The 22,181-nt window shown below is 29.3% G+C and overlaps 2 protein-coding genes across 7 annotated transcripts in view; one reads left to right on the forward strand and one right to left on the reverse strand.

The window, feature by feature from the left end:
- Positions 1 to 152: 152 nt before the first annotated feature.
- On the reverse strand, positions 153 to 3,514 carry LOC126857964 (protein LSM12-like). Its single transcript, XM_050607911.1, has 3 exons — positions 3,361 to 3,514; positions 2,013 to 2,389; positions 153 to 1,673 (listed from the first exon to the last, which is right to left on the reverse strand). Exons 1-3 carry the CDS (start codon positions 3,479 to 3,481, stop codon positions 1,593 to 1,595), a joined length of 579 nt encoding a protein of 192 aa, XP_050463868.1. The 5' UTR covers positions 3,482 to 3,514; the 3' UTR covers positions 153 to 1,592.
- Positions 3,515 to 4,763: 1,249 nt separating this feature from the next.
- Positions 4,764 to 22,181, forward strand: part of LOC126857938 (QRFP-like peptide receptor) — a 62,057-nt gene continuing 44,639 nt past the window's right edge. For 4 of the 6 annotated variants that reach the window (XM_050607856.1, XM_050607859.1, XM_050607857.1 and 1 more), the window contains exons 1-3: positions 4,764 to 5,131; positions 15,763 to 16,341; positions 18,528 to 18,658. In XM_050607856.1, the coding sequence (XP_050463813.1) occupies positions 16,158 to 16,341; positions 18,528 to 18,658 (315 nt within the window). In that variant the 5' untranslated portion in view covers positions 4,764 to 5,131; positions 15,763 to 16,157. The remainder of the gene's footprint in view (positions 5,132 to 15,762; positions 16,342 to 18,527; positions 18,659 to 22,181) is intronic. The other 2 variants (XR_007688567.1, XR_007688568.1) reach the window with 2 other exon arrangements.

The raw sequence follows: 22,181 nt of genomic DNA on the forward strand, positions 1-22,181 counted from the left end.
TTTTGTTGTCTATACTCATTGTTAGCGATAGATCGTGAAAGCAGCCAGTTTAATCTTTCACGATGAATCTACAATAGTAATCTGTAATTAGTAATTAGTATTAGTGGATCGCTTAATATAAGAAAGGCGATACACCCATATAGTACCACAAGTACAGAATTTATATTACATTTATTTTTGTCTCTTCATGTAACTCTCTTCTTACAATCTCCCTCGCGCACACTTGTTCTTCTTAATTATTCTCATCGCTTCATTCAGAATGGAGTTAAAAAGGGTACGAGATGTACTCGATTTTTCGACGAGGTCGATGTTAGATCTCGCAGATAAATCTTGCATAAGTCGAAGCCCTGACTTTTTAAAATTACGTTCTTACAACTCGGTTTGCGCAAGAAACATAAAAGATTAGCACATATTTGACGATGCTTTAAGCCGTCACGTGCGTACATGATGAATCGTAATATTTTTCTTGATTGATTGAAAGATTTTCGAAAGATTCGTTATGTGAGGGGGAAGTGTGAAATTGTTCATGAATCAGGCACAAAAAGCAAATTTCAAAATAGACTTATTTAAATTGATCCTACGCATCTTGATTCGCAAAACTAGGATAAAAAGCACGGTTGCTGACTCGATTAAAATTATTGGTATCCCGTTAGAAAATCTATTTTCTATCGTAAATACAAAGCAGAAAAATGTATCGCAAGACATTCGGAAATAATAAATAGAAACTCGCTTTCGTACGTTCAGTTCTTAACGTACATATTTAACAAAACTGCATAATTTTATACCTTTTTTATTTAATGATAAAAAAGATGAAAAAGTTGCAAAGCAGTTATCGTAATATTTGATCATGATGATAAATCACAATTTATTATTGACAAAATTACGTAATTGAGCAGAGCGTTCGCGAGATGTTGATTAACTGTGCATTTTATCTTACTTTATTTGCGATTTGTGTTGCCTTTGGGAGTTTGATGCTATTTGCAAATGCTCGAGCCGTTTCATACGGGCTTAAATAATATAATTACCTTACAAATGCGCGGATTCGCGTTTAAAAAGAAGAATCCAATTCATGCTAAAATACGTTTCATGCTTAATGTCAACAAACAATAACCCGATGTAAAACGTATTTGAATTAAATATTTGAACTACAGCACATTCCGGTATATTGATATACATACGAATGTAGTATCAGTAGTACTTAACAAATATGCGGTAGTTACTTGAATCAGTCGATCTATTCGCTTTTGTAGATTTTTTTTTAGGCTGGTGACTAATAATTACGAATAATACGTCTGATTGTATTTATAAAATGCTGCACATGCGATACTGTTAACAATGCTCGGATTAAGAATGTGTGAAATTTTTTTCTTTGAATTTGCACTTCATTTGTCCGTTTTTCCATTCAACAAACGACTGGAGGTCGCTCGAAGATGTCGATTTTCCGCGATCTAGATTTATCTATGTTGCTTTGTCGTCAGGCTGCTTTGTGTATTTAGTATCCCGTTAATTCTTTCTATTTCTCATCAAACATTGGGACTGCTTGAAAAGTTTCTTTAACGATCTTGGTGGTGTAGTGCCTTTTTGGAGGATTTTTATTGCAGTTCGCCGCCTTTCTGTTGCTGTTGTTCCCGTTGTTGCTGCGCTTGAGCAGTATCTTTAATATGTTTCTCAACCTGCAGTGGCAATAAAATAAAATACACGAATGTAAAATAGATCGGAAATAACCTTTGCTGTTTTATATTTTTTATTTAATAATTTTCTTTGTATAAATTTAGCAACAAAATGGATAAAAAATATTTTTAAGATATTTGTTCTTTTTAGAGAGATCTTTGTTGAAAAGCTAATATTTTTGTAAGGATTGATTTTTTTTTCTTTTTTTTACTCTAAAATCTTGGCTTATTATTTGAGAAATGTTACGTATTGATGAAAGAATTTACAGTAATTAAGAAGTGTACATATTAGTATTAGCACATCTTGCTTATTAGAATTTAGCATTGTTTGTATTTACGTACCACTTTTTTTACATGTCTATATGCTCCAGATTCTGTGTTTCCATGCACATTATCCACTTTGTACGGTGGCCTAATAGTGACATTGTTAAATACAACAATATTAGCTCCATTCCACGTAATATCTTGAATAGTCTTTGAAATAGCAATAAAGAGTTTCTGTCCCTCTGGAGATACTCCGGCCTGCAGAGCCATTACCAGTCTCTTCTTCTCTTCAACCTGATTACGAACTCTTGTATTTAGCCTTTGTAAATTAAGGCTCTGTGGTGGTTCGCTGGTAGTAGGACTAACTTCTCGTATTACTTGAACATTAGATACGAGAGATAAATTTACTATGTGTACATCGTTTAACGAGGGTCTACCACTCGACGATGGACATTCTAGAAAGTTTTAGTGTTAAGGAATAATCTTCTTTCGTGGAACATAATACATAAATGTTATTATGTTTATATAATGACATCTTAGATATTTGTATGTTTAATAATGTTAAAATAAAAATATAGCAGATTGCAGGAAAGCTTGTAAATTTTGAAAAGGAAGTTTCTTAGTAAATAAAATGACATCAATTGTTAATCTATATTTTCCAAATTCCTAAGTCATAACATAATCCATAACGTAGTCCATGATAAACTTTAACTGTATACATAGTATTCATAAAATATTTTTCCACTGCAACAAGTCTCATGGAATTCAAGGTCTACAAATTTATTTTTCATAGAAGATTACTGCAGTATTTATTAAGACATTTAATGACACTGGAATCTCTCTTAATGTCAATTAATATTACATTATAAGTGTTGAAGAATCAATGCAACTGCTTATATCGTTCAAACTGTACTCTACTGTCAATCAAAGTCATCATTGACAAGATATAAATCTGTGCAATCAACGAAAAGAAGAAAAAAAAAAAGAAAAATCGTGAAAACTGCAATTGTGGCCATGTATTTTTGAGATGGAATGAAATTTGTGCGATGTCACTGACACGACAACTATGACGACAAGATACGCGAATACGGCCGATAATAAAACGAATGTGCACCAAAGTAGGAAGGTCGACGCATGGTTGATGATGGATGACGAAACTAACCTGACTCACCACCGAGTTATCCCGAGTGTCCAGGATTCACGATAGCCCGGATGGCAGAGGAGGAGAATGCGAGGAAAGAGTCGGATCGCGAGAAACGTCGAACGTTGATATTCCGGTGCAGCAAATTCGACGGCGTCGAACACCTCGATCTCGACGCCGTCGTTATTCGTTATTTACACTATGCGTCTCTACACAGCGTGGGCATGGACGCGCGACATCGGCGATGTCGTCGAATATCGGTCACCGTTTTCATTAAAAGGATACTTAGTATCAGCATTTTGGTCTGTGGATCGAATGCCAGCACCTCTCCTTCTATCTCCTGCTCGTGGCAGGTTTTACAAAGCACCGTGCTCCCGATGCTAAACCAGTCGCTGGCTCCGGCCATTTTTGACTGTCGGCAGCCTAGCGGTCGCGCCACTCGCGCCACTCGCTGCACCATCTAACAAGTGATCGGCGATTCACTCTGCTTGAAAAATTGCACCGTGCACTAGTGTCCTCTTAATGGCTAAAGGCGGGAAGAAACCAAAGCGCACATAAGTACACAAGTCATAAGTGAAAAACGGAGGTAATAAATTCCTGCTAAAACACATTAAATGTTTATTAAATTATCAACACGACGATGATTATGCAATTAATTGGATGAGTAATGCGCGATCAATATATAAAGAGAAAAAAGTATTTCAAGTGTCCATTATGTTGCAACTAATATTAATAACTCGTTGATATACTAGTAAAATAAGATAAGAGCTATGAGAACTATGTTTATAAAAAAATTAAAATAAAACACACATTGTTTGCATAAGACACACTTCGAGAATTATCTTTTTATATATGTACATTTTTTGTTCCTTTCTTATCTCGTTTCATTGCTGTGTCACTTCAAACATTTGAGAAGAAAAATAAAGAGAAAGAGGAAAAGAGATATATATATATATATCTTTTTCTCTTTTTAATATTATTTTTAATATATTGAAAAGTTTTGTATTAATACAATTATTATTACAATTAGATTAATTATTAGTTTGCCTAGATTTCTACGTTCAAATAACAATTACACAATTACTAATATCGCAATAACAATTGCGATTAGTACGCTACATACTTTTCTCATTTTGAATTTCGAGAGTTGGCAATATTGTTTTTTGAAACTCATCGAGGTGATTCGCACGTTTGGCGAATCGCTTACAATTAGTGTGGCTCGGTGTACATTTCACGATATTATTACTCTGTCTATTTAAAAGTGACGAGTTATCGCATGTGTTCTTCGTCAAGTGTCGTAGTGCATCGAACATCGCATAGAATTATTATTACACATCGATATCGCGATTTCGGTGTCGATGATCCACTTTAGGGTGGATCTTTGAGAGGCTGGATCAAAGTATGCGCATGATTATTGCCAGGTATGCATGTGTATATCATATACGTAAATCGTATTATTATTAATTTATCGTCGCATTATCCTTTTCGCGACAATCACTTTGAATGATTTTGATCTGAATAATAGATATTTCATATAACAGTAATATATATATATATATATATATATATTCTCAGAGTTGCGCAAAATTGATTGCACCGGCGATTTTTCGTAATGATTCGTCGTTCATTTTCGGACGCGTCCGTCAGCGCTCGGGTAGTGGCGGGCAGTTCGTCGTTCGCGAGGCGCGTTACGTCTCCAGTTTGCAATCGGCGCGTAGATGAGTCGTGTCCCGAGTCCCGAGTCCCCCGGGTGCCGAACACGTTCGGTCGGCTCATTTTCTTGCGACGCGTGCGAAGTATGGAAGTGATGACTCTTTAGCGCCATCGAAATTATGCTTTCCCTTAAAAGTCCGACAGTCGGACGATACGGCGCGACGATGGCAATGGAACGAATGTATGCTTCGCGAGACGTGAATTGCGTTTAAACCAAAGCCGAATTCGTCGAACGACGATTAGTCGGATGTGCGATCTGTTTCCGCGTGAGATAGACAGTATAATATTACGTGCAACAATATTGTGCCATTGTATCGACAAAGATACTTATCGGGAAGTGAAGGTATGCTAAATTTGTTTAGATTTACCTATAATTGAGTGTAATTTATGCGTGAATTTGAGCTGATTTTTTCAATATTATTTATTATTTATGCATCTTGTTAAATCTCGCGTTAGTGATTGTATGCTTGTGTATGTTTCCTTAAGAAGTTATACATATATATATATAATGCGTTTGTTTTCCTAATGAATAAAACATTTACGGAAACAGATAATAACAGCTTCTATAATTTTTGTTATATTAAAGTGTCACAATATATAATGATAATGTATGCATTGATTCACTCTTTATTCCAGGCATTTTTAACGTTATAATTTCTTCATGATGAATGCCATGTTTTATTGTATTATACTTTTTACTTTAATCTTCAATATCGTGCATACCTGTTGATTCTCTTAAAGCTTACTTTTATCCTTTCAACGATCGACATTCAATTTACAAATATATATGCTCTCATAATTTGCCATAATAGAAAAAGAGACTTATAATTAGTTGAAATATACTTATCTCAAGTTTTTTTCTTATCGAATTTAATACATCTACTCATTATTATGAATGTATTGCGAAGATTACGAATTAAATCTCTCTCTCTCTCTCTCTCTCTCTCTCTCTCTCTCTCTCTCATATTTTCTTTGATACATTACTTATGTAAGCTCTTTTATTATGAATATACTTTTTTGATTAAGGAGTTGTTTTATTCAAAATATTTATATTATATTATATTATAATATTAATATTTACATTATAATTACCGCGCGTGTATTAAATATTATCTCTAATAAAAATTTTACAAGTATTTCTCGTACACATTGTGTTGCAAATTAAAATACAAAATTAATACTCCTAATAAAAAAAAAAAGAATAATGCTTCTTCAACGGTAGATTTAATAGGTATTTTGTGTTGTTGCACAAACAATGCCGTCAAACAGATTTTTGTTCGTTCATCTTTTTCGACATGATTATTTGTTTAGATTTCTTGGCTAGCCTAATGATTTATTTTTTTCCGAAACTTGTACTCGCAAATTAATAGCAAGTATATATATTCTCGCTTCGTATATTTCGCGTTTATCTCGTATTGAATCAAACGCATTATGATGTAAAGATTATATATATATATATATGTATATATATTGTGCGCGAGTCGTGAAATCTGAATTCGAGGACACTCTAACGGAAAATAATAGATCGTAATTGAAAAATGGCACCAAGATTCTCTTGTTATTTATTGAAATAAATAGGATAAAATATATCAAAAGATTTTCAAGAGAAAATTTGTGAATTCTACGTACGAAAACATATAAAGTATATTTATGCTTTATGCTTTTATAAACATTTCTTTTCCCATTTAATTTCATTTTTTCACTTCTATAACCAAAAATATTAATTATTAATTTTTTATATTTAACAATTAAGAATTTTGGCTTTAAACGCTAATGAGTAAAAATTCATACATTTAATGATAAATATTAAGTTTAGAAATATTTTTGTATCTTATAAAGAGTTAAACAGTGCAATTTAAACAATCTCAAATGATTAACCATGTTTCGACAATCGAGAGAATTAGACTCTATTCATCAAGAATAGTGAACATCAAACGTTGAAAGTACCCTGCTACTTAACCGTCTGTTTAGTTTCGAAATTCGAGCGTTAGATTCGCTTCGTAAACTTGAAACGTTTCTATCAGAGATAATTTCAAAGCTCTTATCTAACTTGCAGCTTCATTGTTGCTCCTTCCGTTCGTTTTAATAGTCGGTTCGTTTCATCCATTGATCATTTAATAAAATGCAGTACATTATAGTTGCTTAGATTCGAAAAAAATTTGCATGCTTTTTATATCATCTTAATTTTTTATATTCTTTGTTTTTCTTCTAATTTTATCGATCATTCGAGGATTTTTTTTATCTATAGATAGTTCAATGAAAAATGAAATTGAGGTAAAAACTAAATATGAAAATAGTTTAAACTGATTTATTATTAATAGATTAAATAGATAATCTGATTGACACTCTTCTATTAGATTATTATTCTCCAGACACTTCACTAAATATGTTCTTATATTATCTCTAGTATCTTTTTATAAATCTGCAATTTATTTATTGATCTAAATTCTTCTATTTTAATCATTTGTCGCACTTTATAGACATTGGAAGCACTATTGCTTCTCTTCATTCGCTAGGAAATATTCTGTTCTCTAACGACTTATAACTTTAATGTGTGGCACACATATTTTTTTATCTTTATTACTGTTGTCACAAGTTTCATTATTTCTTCCTCTGTACTACTTTTATGTACTTTTATTTTTATTTCAACTAATTGATTTAAATTTTCGAATTTAACTGTATTAAAAACTTTTAATACATTTTTTAGAGAGAGAGAGAGAGAGAGAGAGAGAGAGAGAGAGATTGGATTAAGTAGTTAATAATATTTATTTTGTCACGAATTCTCCGCATATTACGATAAACTACGTTTGCTCGAGAACGTCGAGTCGTGGCGCGGAAATCAAAAATAACTCTCTAAGCACCTCATTCGGTTATAGCCACAAAATGGCACTACTAAACGTTGCATCTTAGTTGACAATATAGTGTTTATACACATATATATTTATATATATTGTTTCTTCATTTCTTTCTCTTTAAAACTAATTATTTAATTCTTTTTCTATTTTAAAAAATAAAAATTTTTATTTGTTTATATATATTATACATAATAAAAGTGATTTAGAAATTTTATCTCACATATTATGCTTATTAATAATTTGTATAAACTTTCTCATAAAAATTATATAAAATATACATGCGATATCAAACCGTTCCTATTTCATAATTTTGTATTTCGTATTTATAAAATTTCTTGTTCTTGTTTAAATGTGGATTATTTTATTAATTTTATTTTGAAATTGATTTATTAACTCTCAAGCGTTTGTATTTTGTATTATAGAACAATATTTTAATAAATTATTAATTTAAAATTATTGAATAGTGACATAAAACGAAACATATAGAGAAAGCGATTTTTTTGAGAAATTATTTCCGATATCGATTTTATTCCGCTCATTTCTTTATCATTTATAATTTATAATATTATATTTCCTAGAGTAGCATCTCCCTCTCACAAAGACTATCAGTCATGGGACTGCCATTTTCTCTGGAAAAAAACATAAAAGTTTACAAACTAACGACAACGTAGGATATTATACGCGGCTGAAGTACATCGTTACTAGAGACAACAAATCATAATAATGTTCGCTTTTACTCTACTGCCGAGTCGCTGATAGAAATTCTATTATTATAAAAATATTTTTCTGCTTTAATAATCAATAATGCATTTGTAATATTAATATTTTGTTATTACTTTGTTTTATATAATATTTATTGATTATGTTATTTTATAAAAGTACTGCTTACAATCTACTTAATAATAAAAAAATCTTCACATTTTCCTTATAGGAAACATATTAATGATATCTTTTTATATGATTGATTATATGAATGATTTTTTTGTCTTTCCAATTAATAATTTTTTCTAACTTTATGTATATATTTTCACAATTTTATATTATATAATCATATTTATATGAGAAGTTTAAAATCTATTAGAATCTGTATTATGTCACTATTTTAACATTAATGAAGATAGCTTGTTTTGAAAAATCTAAATGACAAAAAGTTATATTTAGAATCAAGTAATTTATATATACAAACTACTCTTTATTGTAAATAAATTGTGAAAAAAATATTATTAGTATTAGGAAAAATTACAGTAAGAAGTAAACAAAAAAATATAACGTTTAACTTTGAATGTGATGAGATGTGAGATGAAATTAGTTTGTCTTGTAAATAATTGTTCAATTATAGTTAAGACTTTAAACCTCTTTATGTTAAGAAAATACGCAACGTTTATCAATCAAAATTATCACTTATATTATGCAATATAATATTAATAATAAGCAATTATAGCAAATTGCAGAAAAGCTTCAGAATCCAAAAATATAGCAAGTAATAGAATATCTTTTCTCTCGATCAAAAATTTTTGTTAGTTACATATTATGAGTTAAATATTTAATTTTTAATTATCTTCATCGAATAAATTGTTCTGTCAATTCTCTTTTCAATTTACATCTATTTTAGCGCGGACTATCTGAAATATCTATCGCGAGCTTTTCTTCATTTTTGAAAGACTGTTTTTATTTTTTTTTCGTTTGGCGAACAGAGAAAAGCATGTGACGATGTCGAGAAAAGTATCATGCACGTCCCATAAATAGAAGGATATATGAGTTTAAAAGGGGAGGGACATTTGCTTACAGATATAAATCAACTTGTTGTAACAGTGCATATAGGTGCGATACAGTCGGTAAGCTTAGCAGTAAGCGAAATTAGAACAAATAAAGTTTATTCTCTAGCGCGTCATTCTCGATTTTGTAATAAAGGACAAGCTGATCTTTTCTGGAAATTGATATTAATATTATCTCACGTTATTCTCCGGGATTTTGTTGCGCATGCATGAGGGTCGTTGGATGCAGAATTTAAATTATATTTGAAGAGAGAGAAGAGATATACTATAATGCATTTTATCGATCTTTTTTTCTCTTTTTTTTTTTTTTGTTATACAGCTATTTTAAATTTGGAAATATCAGATAATATCGTATAATATTGCATTTATATTAATAATTTTCATGTAATTTTAGAAAAATAAAATATATATTGTGTTTCTTTTTAATTTAAAAAATGTATATTAATAGACGTTTACATACTGTCAATCTTTTCAAAAAAAAACTGTTATTCAAACTCAAAAAACCGAACTTCGATATTTCATTTAGTTATCGAATTATGGAAAATGTTAAATATTAAATTGGCAGAGTTATTATTTTTAGTATTTTTATGTTCTAGGTACATACTATTCTCTACATTTTCTCACGTCTTCTTCACGCTCTTCTCGAGACAATATAATTCGCATTTTGCGAAAGTAGCTGTTCAAACATTTTCTTCTCTTTCTCGTTGTCGAAACATGAATCAATTGTCTTCGTAAACGAATACTCGCGCACGAGCTTACGGTGCCGTTTTTTCACACTCGTCCTACAAATACAAATTTATACTTGACATGTGCTACTTGCTTTAGGGCATAAATCATGACACTATCAGCGTTACCAGAACTATCTCGTGCCTAGCGAATAACAATTAAATGAAAATAAGCAAAGCTTTCGTCACTACTAGATAACGATCTCTCTCTTCTGCGATATAAATTGCAGCTCGAATGAGAATAAAAAATAAAACTGAAATATTATACCGTTAAATTGATGCCGTTAACAAAAATATAAATTATCCTGCACATAAATTTTTTTTTCTGCAGTTTTTAAATTACGCTTAACTTTGTATCGATGGCGATTAATCATAAATCAAAATTATAGTCGTAATTCTAGTTTTAAGAAATTTTATATTCTTTTTCTTTATAAGGCTTTGTTATAATATAATGTTCGTTTTTATTTGTTCAACAAGAGCAGACACAAAAAATAAATGGTATTACATATTATCTTATTTAGATTCAATGTTGATGTTGCGAGTTTCATTATAAATAAAATAACAGACTAAAACACTTTGGCATAAATTTATTTTACATTGGAATTATCATACTTGCGTAACAAATTTGTTTTTTCTATTTTTGGAAATGTAAAAACAAAGTTATAATACACTTTGTAGTTTGAAAATTATAAATATATGCGATATTTTTTTTTACTAGTAAAAAGATTGATCTTGTAGTTTGTACTCTTGAAATTGTTCGTGTATTTCAAATTTATGCGGCGAGATTTCGTAGGATTCGACATTACTTTAGATAATATTAGACTTGCTTTAATAAGAAAGTTGCAAACCTTAAAATTGTATTATTCAATTTCAATATTCAAACTGATCGTAAAATTTTTTTTTTTTTTTAATTACATACATGTAATTCGCAGAACCGGCATACTCATATAACGAACGTTAGGCTTTGTCTCTCAGCTATATGCAAAAACGCTAGGAGATCACGCGCTGTCTTGTACATCTGTTAAATTTGGAATAAATAGCCGCTCGACGATCGACGAATGCGTATAACCATACAAAAATAAAGTGTCGGCTTTCACGTGTGTCCATTTAGCTTACGCTGCTGCATGTGGCGAAAAAGGATAAAACGGGGCGTGGGCCTATTGCCAGCTGGCTTGGAGGACCGGTCGCTAGATGACAAAAATCAACTCGATGGCCAAAATAACGTCTAGTCTGTCGGCGGGTGAAATTACGGGAAGGGCGAGATGTAATACGAGAGCCGAACTTACTGTTCGCTCGAATCTTTGCACAAATAAATGTGAACACGTGCATATATCTAATTTTTGTCTGAAAAAAACTCATACAATTTTTCCACGAAACAAATTTCATATAATATTACAGAGATAATCAAAAAATTTTCTCCCCGATTGTTTACTGCGTGCTGTTGACAGCTTTAAATTAAAACGCTTTACGTTGATAAACAATGTGCTAGCTGGTAAGGATTAACGTATAATTAATTAACTATGACAACCATCATTATCGCGAGCAAAATATCAATTTGTGCGGAATATTGATTATATTTGTGCTCTATATTGTTAGGGAAGCTTAAAAAAGGAAAGTATGATTTGAAAATTATAATATAAGAAAAGTATACATATATATATATATATATATATAGGAATAAAAGAATTAAAATTAGAGCTTCGATACAATTAGATATAGATGCATAAATATGATTACGCAAAGAATTAATAACAAAAAAATGTTAAATGTTTCTTTAACTTAACTTTCATTTTCTCAAACTTTTCTTGGTGACTCAATAAGAAAATTATAATTAAAAATATGACACTTTTGAGAAGAACGAAAAAGTTGTAATGTATATAAAATATTACAAATAAACAGCAAGAAAGTAACAAGTAACTGAATCTGTTGAGAAAGAATTAATATAAATATCTTTGTAAAAAGATATATTTTTTTTATTCTCTCTGTATTGGATATAATATATTTTATGAAATTGATTTTACATATAAAAATTATATGCATTTTTTTTTAAAGCAAAGGATAAATACAGGTTCTGCTAATAACGCGTTTGATCATTTTGAGTGACTCTCACGTAGAGACTCTATCAGCATTATCAGCAGATTAGAATCATTGATCGGAACGGACATGTAGCACCTTTACTAACGGAATTCTCGCAGGATTTTTATTAACGCTTTTCTGATTATATTACAAAGTTTTGCTAATTATGGCGACGCTTTCTCAATTGTGTACCATTACGATTTTCCTGCTTTTTTTGTCGATCATTTTTTCCGATTTACTGTACATTAATCTATATTTAATAACTTTATTTTTTATAGTTATTAATCATTATCAAAGTTTGTTCTTATGTGAGCAATTTTGCGAAAGAAAAATATATGAAATATGTATAATTTTTGGAAATGTAGATCAAAGACAAAAAATCGAAGCGAATTATTCAAGAGCGGATTATTTGGAACTTCATTAAGCTCCAAACACTTCATTAAATAAACAAACTTATTGAAGTTTATCTGTAATTTTAACATATTTTATTGAAATAATTTATTGCTGTAAACAGCTTTAAAATCTATACTTTCACTTATATTTAGCGTCGCATTTCTGGTTTTACTGTATTTTTTTCAAGTATAGACAGGTATAGACATTAATTTCTCATATATGCAATGCTGATGTAAATATTAAAAAATTATGACATTCACATTTCACGCTTTTTATTGTACTAAATACAATTTTATAAAGTTGTTATTTTTTAAAAACTGTCGCGCGTACAATAAATATTCCATTAATATCGAAATAAATTAGGAAATCAAATCTTTATTGTTAATGTCGATGCATGATGAAATATTTAAAATACGAACATTTGACAAAAATCAATTTGATCATGATTGTGTTTGACGAAAAAAGCTTTTACAATCGCTATTATGCAAGACAATTTTATATATACAGATAGAATTAATTTTCAAAAATAGTTAATATCGGTACTGGCTCACAATATTCGTTGATGTCGAAATATTAATTGTCTAAATTCGAAAATGTTTTAACTTTTGCAGATTGTTGACGTACGAGTGTTTGCGAAGCTATTTTCTCTTGCATGTCATATTCAATTTTAGGCAACGGTGACACGAACAAAATATCATAGCGTTCGACGCGCGGACAATTCACAACTGTTGCCCAGCCACGTGATAATGAATTTTGATTTTTATCTTCAAAAAACATAATCGGAGAGTATCTTATGCATAAATATATTTATGAGAGAGAGAGAAAGAGAGAGAGAGAGAGAGAGAGAGAGAGAGAGAGAGACGCACGCGCGCGTGTGTGTGTTATAAATTATAAAAAATTTCATTTATATATGTATACATATATATATATATATATATATATATATATATATATATATATATATATATATATATATATATATATATATGGTGTTTATTTTATACATAAAAAGGAGGGTGTTTTTTTTCATCATTAGCGAGTTTCATTAAACTTAAATTGAAAAACTGCAAGATGACCGCAGTGTACTATGTCGTGATTCGGGTGATGTGTTTCTTTCGCATAATAACACTCACTTGGGAAATATATTACTGACACGATGCATTTGCGATCCAGGATTGCAGTATCGCTGCATTTGATAATTCGATTTTCTCCGTCGGAAATGGAATTCCCGGAGTCTCACCGGATATGCCAGCTATCTTCGAGAATGTCGAATGAGAATCTTAAAGTAACGCTAGCTATTTATTGTTTTAATTTTAAAAGTGTTTATCTATTTTTCTGTCTATAAAAAATAAAGAAATAAATTTTTCTTTTTATTCTATATTAGAATTTTAATCTTTTGTGATTATTTATCATCTGATAAATATTAAATAATTATTTTCAGTAAAGATTATAAAAATTAAAAATTCTAAGTCGTAAAATTAAACATATAAAAAATTAATTTTTAATTTTTTTTAAATAATTATATATATGATTACAAAAATTATACAGGCCTACCAAGAATAGTGTACAGAAAGACATGTTATTTTTATTTATAATCTATAAGAAAATATATAAATATATATATATATTTATATATTTATATATATATATATATATATATATATATATGTATGTATATATATTTTAAAATGCTAAAGATTACAAGTATAAAGCGTATACGTATATATCATGCATTTATTTAAATATGAAAATTCAATGGCTATAAATATAAAACAAAAATTTTATGTTACAAAAAAAATTATTACTTTGCAATATGTGAAATTTTATGCATGCATTTACGTAACAATTAATAATAAGTAGTATTAGTGCTATTTAATTTTATTACTGCAATAGACGCTGTTTGTTACTGGCTTTCCGCAGCAATCGTAATACATAATTATTTTCAATTTGATAGAGTTTGTGAGTGTAAACTGTTTTGTAAGCGAGTAAGCTATTTTGCATGATGTTGCACGATGTTAACCACAATGAATTAGAGATATGTTAGGAAAACCATATTAATTGAACCATATGAATTGCGTGTTCGATGAATTATGTATTACGTACGAAACTATGTACGAAGCTATGTATTTAAAGTACACGAATAATTTCATTCAAAGGAATCGACACGATGCAATGGGCAAAGTAAAATGAAATATTTATTAGGACTTCACTCGAGAGTATATATATTTCATAAACTGATTTTATTCCATAGGTAACACTTCTGTCTTTGTACTTTCCCGAATGTATTTATGTGTGCGAATAAAAATACAGTATTGCAGTATTTAAAAATTTGGTATTGTGTTCTTGTGTTATGAATTATAAAATGAGTAATTTTAAAAAAATAATTTTTTTTAATTGCTGCGTTTTCTCACACAGACGGCACAAAAATTGAATTAAATGCCACAAAAACGGAGTTTTTTTTTTTTTTTTAAGATGAATGATAATTATTGTATATGATTTGAATCTTTACGATTATAGATTTTGGTTTTAAGATTATTAATCCGTTTGTGTATGATAAGTGTGTAAGACAATTGAATGCGTAAAACAAAGCCAGGGTCTTATTGTTAGCCTTTAAGCGCTCCCGGATATGTCGAGCTGAAGCTGAAGTTTCATTAAACAGACGGTTTATCAAGGGTCACACCCGTGGGCGAGTAATTTCGTTTCCCGAGAAAATTGTTGCCGATCTTTATTGATCGCATTATTTAAAATGTATATGTAAAAATATCTAAAATTCTCTCAGCACACTCGTAAATATAAAAATTATATTTTGTTATACATAATGACAATTACACTAATCTATTTCCATAAATTTTTTTATTTTTAAAATTTGTTATTATTATTCAACAGAAACATACAAAACATTAAATTTGTTTATTTATATAATTTTTAATTAATATTTTAACGATATTATTAAATGACTTTTTATATCTATTCTTTTGCTTGATGTGTAGAATCATCTTCTTTAAAGAATTATCTCTGAAAATAAAATTTTGATTGTTAAGAAGTGAAAGAATGCTTGCTGACAAAAATACATTTATACAAGCGTGCTTAATAAAATCGAAATAAAAAATCATGTTTATTGAATTGACATTTTCTCTTCTATTTTTCCAGACGACAAATCGCGTTAGGATGAGAAGGAAGTAACTCAAGCGGAACAATTTGTACCTGAACAGAAACAAAAAGTTCCGTCGTGCGTAAGTCGTAGAGTTGCCTCATATCTTATTCTCGGTTGGATAGTCTTACAATTCCGACGTGTTTTACGTTTTTTTTTTTAAATTTTTTGTTTTAAAAATTAAAAGTTACATCGCAATATCGTGTAAAATGTGATGACAAACATAAATTTAAATATTAAAAGTAGATTTTGTTTAGTTGATCCTCGTCCGGTTATGGTTTGCTTTTGTATGCCTATTTTATTTTCCGTCTTTGAAAATGTGATAATCTTAGTAAGGCGCGAGGTGGTGCCATGATGATAACGAGCAAATATTTGACGATCTTAATTTTCGACCATGCTCAATAATCATTCGATGATGTCGGCTATCGAGGAATTAATAGACGATGTCGTAGCTAACGACACCAACGCAACAGATTTTCCCGATTACGACATCAATGATTCCTTCAGTCACTTCGAATGGGCAGAATTGGCGCCTGTGCTAGTGGTCTACAGCTTGACTTTCATCCTCGGACTAGTCGGTGAGTGTACAAACAAATCTGTTTATATGTATGCGAGAGTAAGATAATAAATTAATTATTTCCGAGAGTATCTAATACGCTTTTTAAATGAAAAGATAAATTGACATAATTGCAATTTACACAGTAAACTATACGATATAATATAGTATATAATAATATAATATAATATAATCCGAAATACTTTCTATACATAGAACAATATGCTATCACAAATTTTATAACTTATAACACGAGACATAATTTAAAACTTATAACTTTTCAGACATTTTGTGATATAACCAATTTAGATTTGTGTGTGTGTGTGTGTGTGTGTGTGTGTGTGTGTGTGTGTGTGTGTGTGTGTGTGTGTGTGTGTGTGTGTGTGTGTGTGTGTGTGTGTGTGTGTGTGTGTGTGTGTGTGTGTGTGTGTGTGTGTGTGTGTTCATGTATGGTGTGTGAAATTATTTATATGATGAAAAAAAAATATTATTAAATATATATATATATATATATATATATATATATATATATATATATATATAGCTCATTTTATTTATTCTTTTAGAATTAAATTAAATGTTAAATTTATTAATAATTATGAAGCAAATTGTGATATACTTAAATATAGATTTTTGCGAAATCATTATTTTTTTAATTATTTCTTAAAATAAGATAGTAATAATTATGTGTATGGCTTATAAACAAATGTATGGCTTATCTAATTTTAAATGGTTTTTACGCGAGAAAGAAAGCGATTAGTGAGATTAATTGATCTCACTTTTATTTTTTATCATTTTATTTTGAAAGAATTAATATGTTAATAAAATATGTTGCAAACATTTTAATTATACAGTAAGTTTCTTAGAAAATATATGATTAAAGCATGAGACATTATACATATTTTTAGAGAAATAAAAGATTTTGCTATTTCGCTCATAATTCATAATTTTGTTATATAAACTGTGATATAATGTATTATGCTTTAAATTAAATTACACCACATAATTATGAGTGAGAGTTTCACGAATAGCACTAGTTGTTCTCAGATGTTATTTTTTGAAGTTATTCTCAAAGTCTATTTTTTGTTTTACCGTATATATCATGCGATCATAGAAAAAAACACATGTTACAATGAAAAATTCTACAAAATCTTTAATTGGGATGGTAAATAACTTGATAAAAGAGACGGGACTATTACCTCTTAGAGGTGGATTAGCCTACAGTGCAAATGGAATATTTGCAAACAACAAAATCTCATTTCTTGCGCAGAAATTCGCACGGCTACCGTGTAAACGTTGCTGTGTAAATAGTTACAATTTCTTATATGTTCATAATTATGGTGCAAGTTACATATAATGCAAATCATTTCTAAATAACTTTTCCAAAATATTTTGAATTTTTATCATTCAGACACTCGAACACAGCATTTTCTGCATTTCTTATTTTTCGAATCGCGACAATTATTTCGTATGCATAACAATTAATAATTGTTTCTTGGCAAGTGGGATTGTTGATTCGTGATTAATTGGCAAACATATCTTACTTTTCTGTAATTTTTATAATATTGTAATAATTATATTCTGAAAGAGAGAGAGAGAGAGAGAGAGAGAGAGAACAAAAGAGATTTTTGAACACCGATAAGCCTAAAGTTTTTTCGGTATTAAGCTACGATATTAATCATAACTGTGACATTCTTTTTACTATAAAATTTCCACGTAAAATTTAAAAAAAAAAATATATAATAGCAATAATAATAATAATAATAATAAATGTTAAAAAACATATATTATATTATATTATAATAATAATATATAATATTATATATATTTTTTTCTTTGTAAGGCGATATGAGAGACGGAGCTGAGGTTATATGAGATATAATATGAAATTATTTCTGATGAAATGTTTATTTAAGATTGGTTGGGAATAATTGATTTCCAAAAAAAACTATGTTATAATTAAGCTTGCAAGATAATTATAGAATAAAATGGTTGATATTAATTATATTAATTATGCTAACAATTGTGTAAGTTGTTGAATGAAACCGTAATATTACTCGATTCTCTTTTCATTCCAGCAAGGAAGGTTTATTAAGAATTTAAAATTTTTGTTACTTTTTTCTCAACCGCTCCGTAATATCGCAAAGTCTTTCCAGAACGTTTCAAGAAATATAATTCTTATGACCAAAAGTTCGTAATTTCTTTCAGGAAATGTCATTATTATCACTTCCACCCTTTGTCCACGACTCAGACCGTTGCCCGCAACACCGACCAACGTTTTCTTGGGGGGTCTGGCCACAGCTGATCTTTTATTAATCATATTCTGCATACCCGTAAAGGTAAGAGGATGATAATAATAATAATAATACATGTTTCTATAATGTGACAAGTACAGCTTCTATTGCATTATGATAATTGCTTCTAATAATGATTTCCTGTTTATGTCACACTCGCATATATTGATTTTTTGCATTATAAACTTGTTCACATGATTGCAACTACTGATCCAATTACTGATTATTACTCTTTCAATGTGTTTATATGTATATTATATGTATTTATATATATATATGTATATTATATTGTACATATATTTGATTGGTATTGAAAAACTTAATTCGTGTGTTTTTTTGTATTTTACATTAATCTGTCTTTACGCATTTTTTCTTATGTAAAAGTATAAACATATACATAAATTGAAATGACGATAAAAATTTTGAAAATATATTTTACGTTAAAATATAATGTTGATAAGATAAAACAATTTTTTTAATTATATATTTTTTTTTCATAAAAGATACATAAATTATTACGAATAATTTTATCATATTAAAAATATTATATATAAAAAGATATTATATTTTATACTATTCTATTTTAACACACCGATGTAATATTTTGTATCCCATAATATGTTTTATTCGTATTTATTATGCTCGTATTAAAGTCAACAAATGCGCTGAATAAGAATGTAACGCAATGAGGTTAAATAACATAGTGAGCTTCGTGTTCCGACATTAATTTCCATAAAATTAATCAAACAGAACCCATCTTAGCGGTTTATTACATCTTCCTGAACTAGCAATATTTGATCTCACAATTTCTAGTGAAAACGCAATGATATGTGCAAAACTTTATCGATTGTCTTATCGCTGCGATAAAATAACAAACGCTGATTTATTGATATGCGATATATCGTCAATGTAGGCGTAGAATTGGCTTCTGTATTTTCGCCAATTTTTTGCATTAATATGTAATTTATTAAATAATTTTTAAAAGTCATAATAAATAATTAAACAATTAACCATAATTAATAATTTATTAAATAAATAGCCAATATATTAATAACGAAATAAAAGAAAGAAAGCCAAAAAAAAGAATGTCAAGTGTTAATTATGTAATTTGTACTGTTTGTACTTTATATTTTATAACTCTGATTGCACATTGGTTACAGAAAGGTAATTACTTCATCAGATGTGCAATTTTTAAAAGTCGTTATGCAATTAAAATTTTGGATCCTGAATTTATTTGTTCTGTTTTACATTTCGCGGCTCTAGTTGTTATGTTTCGTTTTATGTTTTTTCGCGCAAATATTGCTTCGTTACCATTTTACAAATTTAAACGCGAAGCCGTCGTTTTGCTCTGAATGAAAATAAAATCAAGTTGGTTTGAAAGAGGTTCTAAAATTATACGTAGCTACTTGAAAAGTGGCACTCAAGCGGCACCGCGCTTCTATTTATTTATCTTTCCTCGGTATGCTCCTGCTTTTTTCTCATTTACTCTTTATACGTCTCTCTCATCTTTGATCCGCTTCGTTGCTAGACTTCTTGATCTTATCTATTAAGTAAGTTTAACAGAAATCAACAAACTTCGATGGCCCAATCGTAATTTCACGTTCGTTTTTGCGCAATCTTAGATAATATAATTTATGCATACGCGGGATAAAAACACGCGGAAAAAGAGAAATTTTCTTTTATTTTTATCTCTTTACAAGAAAGAAGAAAGATTTTAAAGAATAGATTTTTGTTCCATAAAGAGAATGGTTGATTTTATTTTATTCTTTATTATTATTATTCTTTATTCCTATTGTATATATTATATGTCGGTGCAAACAAACTATTATAATAGAAAAATAAAAAAAAGTATTTCTCTCTCCCTCTCTTTCTCTCTCTCTCTCTCTCTCTCTCTCTCTCTCTCTCCCTTTCTGATGAAGAAGCAGTATCTCGAAAAATATTTTAGCAATGGAAGTTTGACAACAAAATCCTAAAGAAATTACTGCAATATATACATATATACATATGTATAAAGAAACACGGTAGTGTCTTGCGCCAAATCATGATATATATGTATATATACTAATTAATATTATATTTTTTTATTTATTTATAATCATTAAAAGTGTAATTTATTTAAGAATGAATTTCTATAAATTCTTGATGATTATATACGCTAAATATTTTTAGTCAACCTATGAACTTTTATGTAGTGAGTAATGCCTTTTTGAAAGTAATTAATTCGATAGAAGAAAAATTCTCGTAGCGTAGAGTGTGATATTTTACAAAAAGGAAGTTGTCGCTCGAAAGATAAATTTATCGGGCTCTACAATTTGACTGTTGATCGTTTGTCATAAGCGCGTAACAAAATAACACGCTGATTTTTTTTACGCCACATATACCGATTATATATTTATACTCATTATACTCATTATCGGCGAGAATTAAAGCAAAAAAGAAATAATTATTTTCGAAAGCCTACCGCGACAGTTCATGTTAATTGCTTCGTCCGCAAAAACAATTTAACGCTTAAGATCGAGCTACATCGATAAACCTGGTTAATTAGTTTTGCATTAGCGATTGCAGTGTCTCTTTTTAGTCCCTATCTGCGATATAAACAAATTGAGTTAACGAAAGTTGCTGCTAATTAACCAGTCAGTGCAATCGCGTTTAAATATAAGTTTTGGCATGAAATGGAAATGTGACAACGAACGCACCGGGGACATCGAATAAACACTCGGCTTAAATTGCACATTAAAGTTTTATTAGCAAAGTTTTTTAATTTTATTAGCAAAAATGAAGTTAGATAGGGAAATATATGTACGTTTAATGAATATATGGCGCTGATATAATATATCAGAGGTGTTGAAGATTTAATTTAATAAGATCGTTGTTACCATGTGACAATTATTCCGTTTATTGATCGTAAATCATCATTGTTCCTTGACTTCGAAATGTAAAAAGTATTATCTGTTTTTTTTTTTTTTTTTTTTTTCATTTGTTTGACACAAAATAGAATTTCATTTAATCCCAGAATGCACTCTTAGTTCTCGGATATATTTTACTTTTCAAATTTTTATTTTTATTATGTTCCTAGATAGGTATATATTTTATAATAAAAGTATGTGAAAACACAAACTTGCAAGTTTTAAAGCTTTACATGATTTTAGTTCTTCTTTTTGAGCACTTTAAAAGATGAAAGATAAAAAATACGGATACGCGATTTTGAAAGATAATCTGCTTTGATAAAGTTGAAAAATGTTTCCTGTACGTCTACGTTTTCAGAAAATGAAAGAGGGAAGAAAGACTTTTAAAGCGAGATTTCCCTTTTAGCAACAGAAAAATATGGCAAAAGTGCTGCGAAATGTACGGAACATGAGTGTACGCCAATTTTATCCGTACGATATAAAAGCCCGTGAGCATGACATAAATTCTCTCGCGCGGTAGCTGAATTTTATTACAGTACCCTCTGTTTTTTTGACTCCTGTGGCTGAACCGTCGAATAATGGAGATAAAAATCCGATAAAAATTTGCTCGGGGAAGAGAGCTATGGGAATGATGATGATAGAATCACACCGATGATATATTC

Source organism: Cataglyphis hispanica, chromosome 23 (genome assembly GCF_021464435.1).
Source record: "Cataglyphis hispanica isolate Lineage 1 chromosome 23, ULB_Chis1_1.0, whole genome shotgun sequence".
Taxonomy (NCBI): domain Eukaryota; kingdom Metazoa; phylum Arthropoda; class Insecta; order Hymenoptera; family Formicidae; genus Cataglyphis; species Cataglyphis hispanica.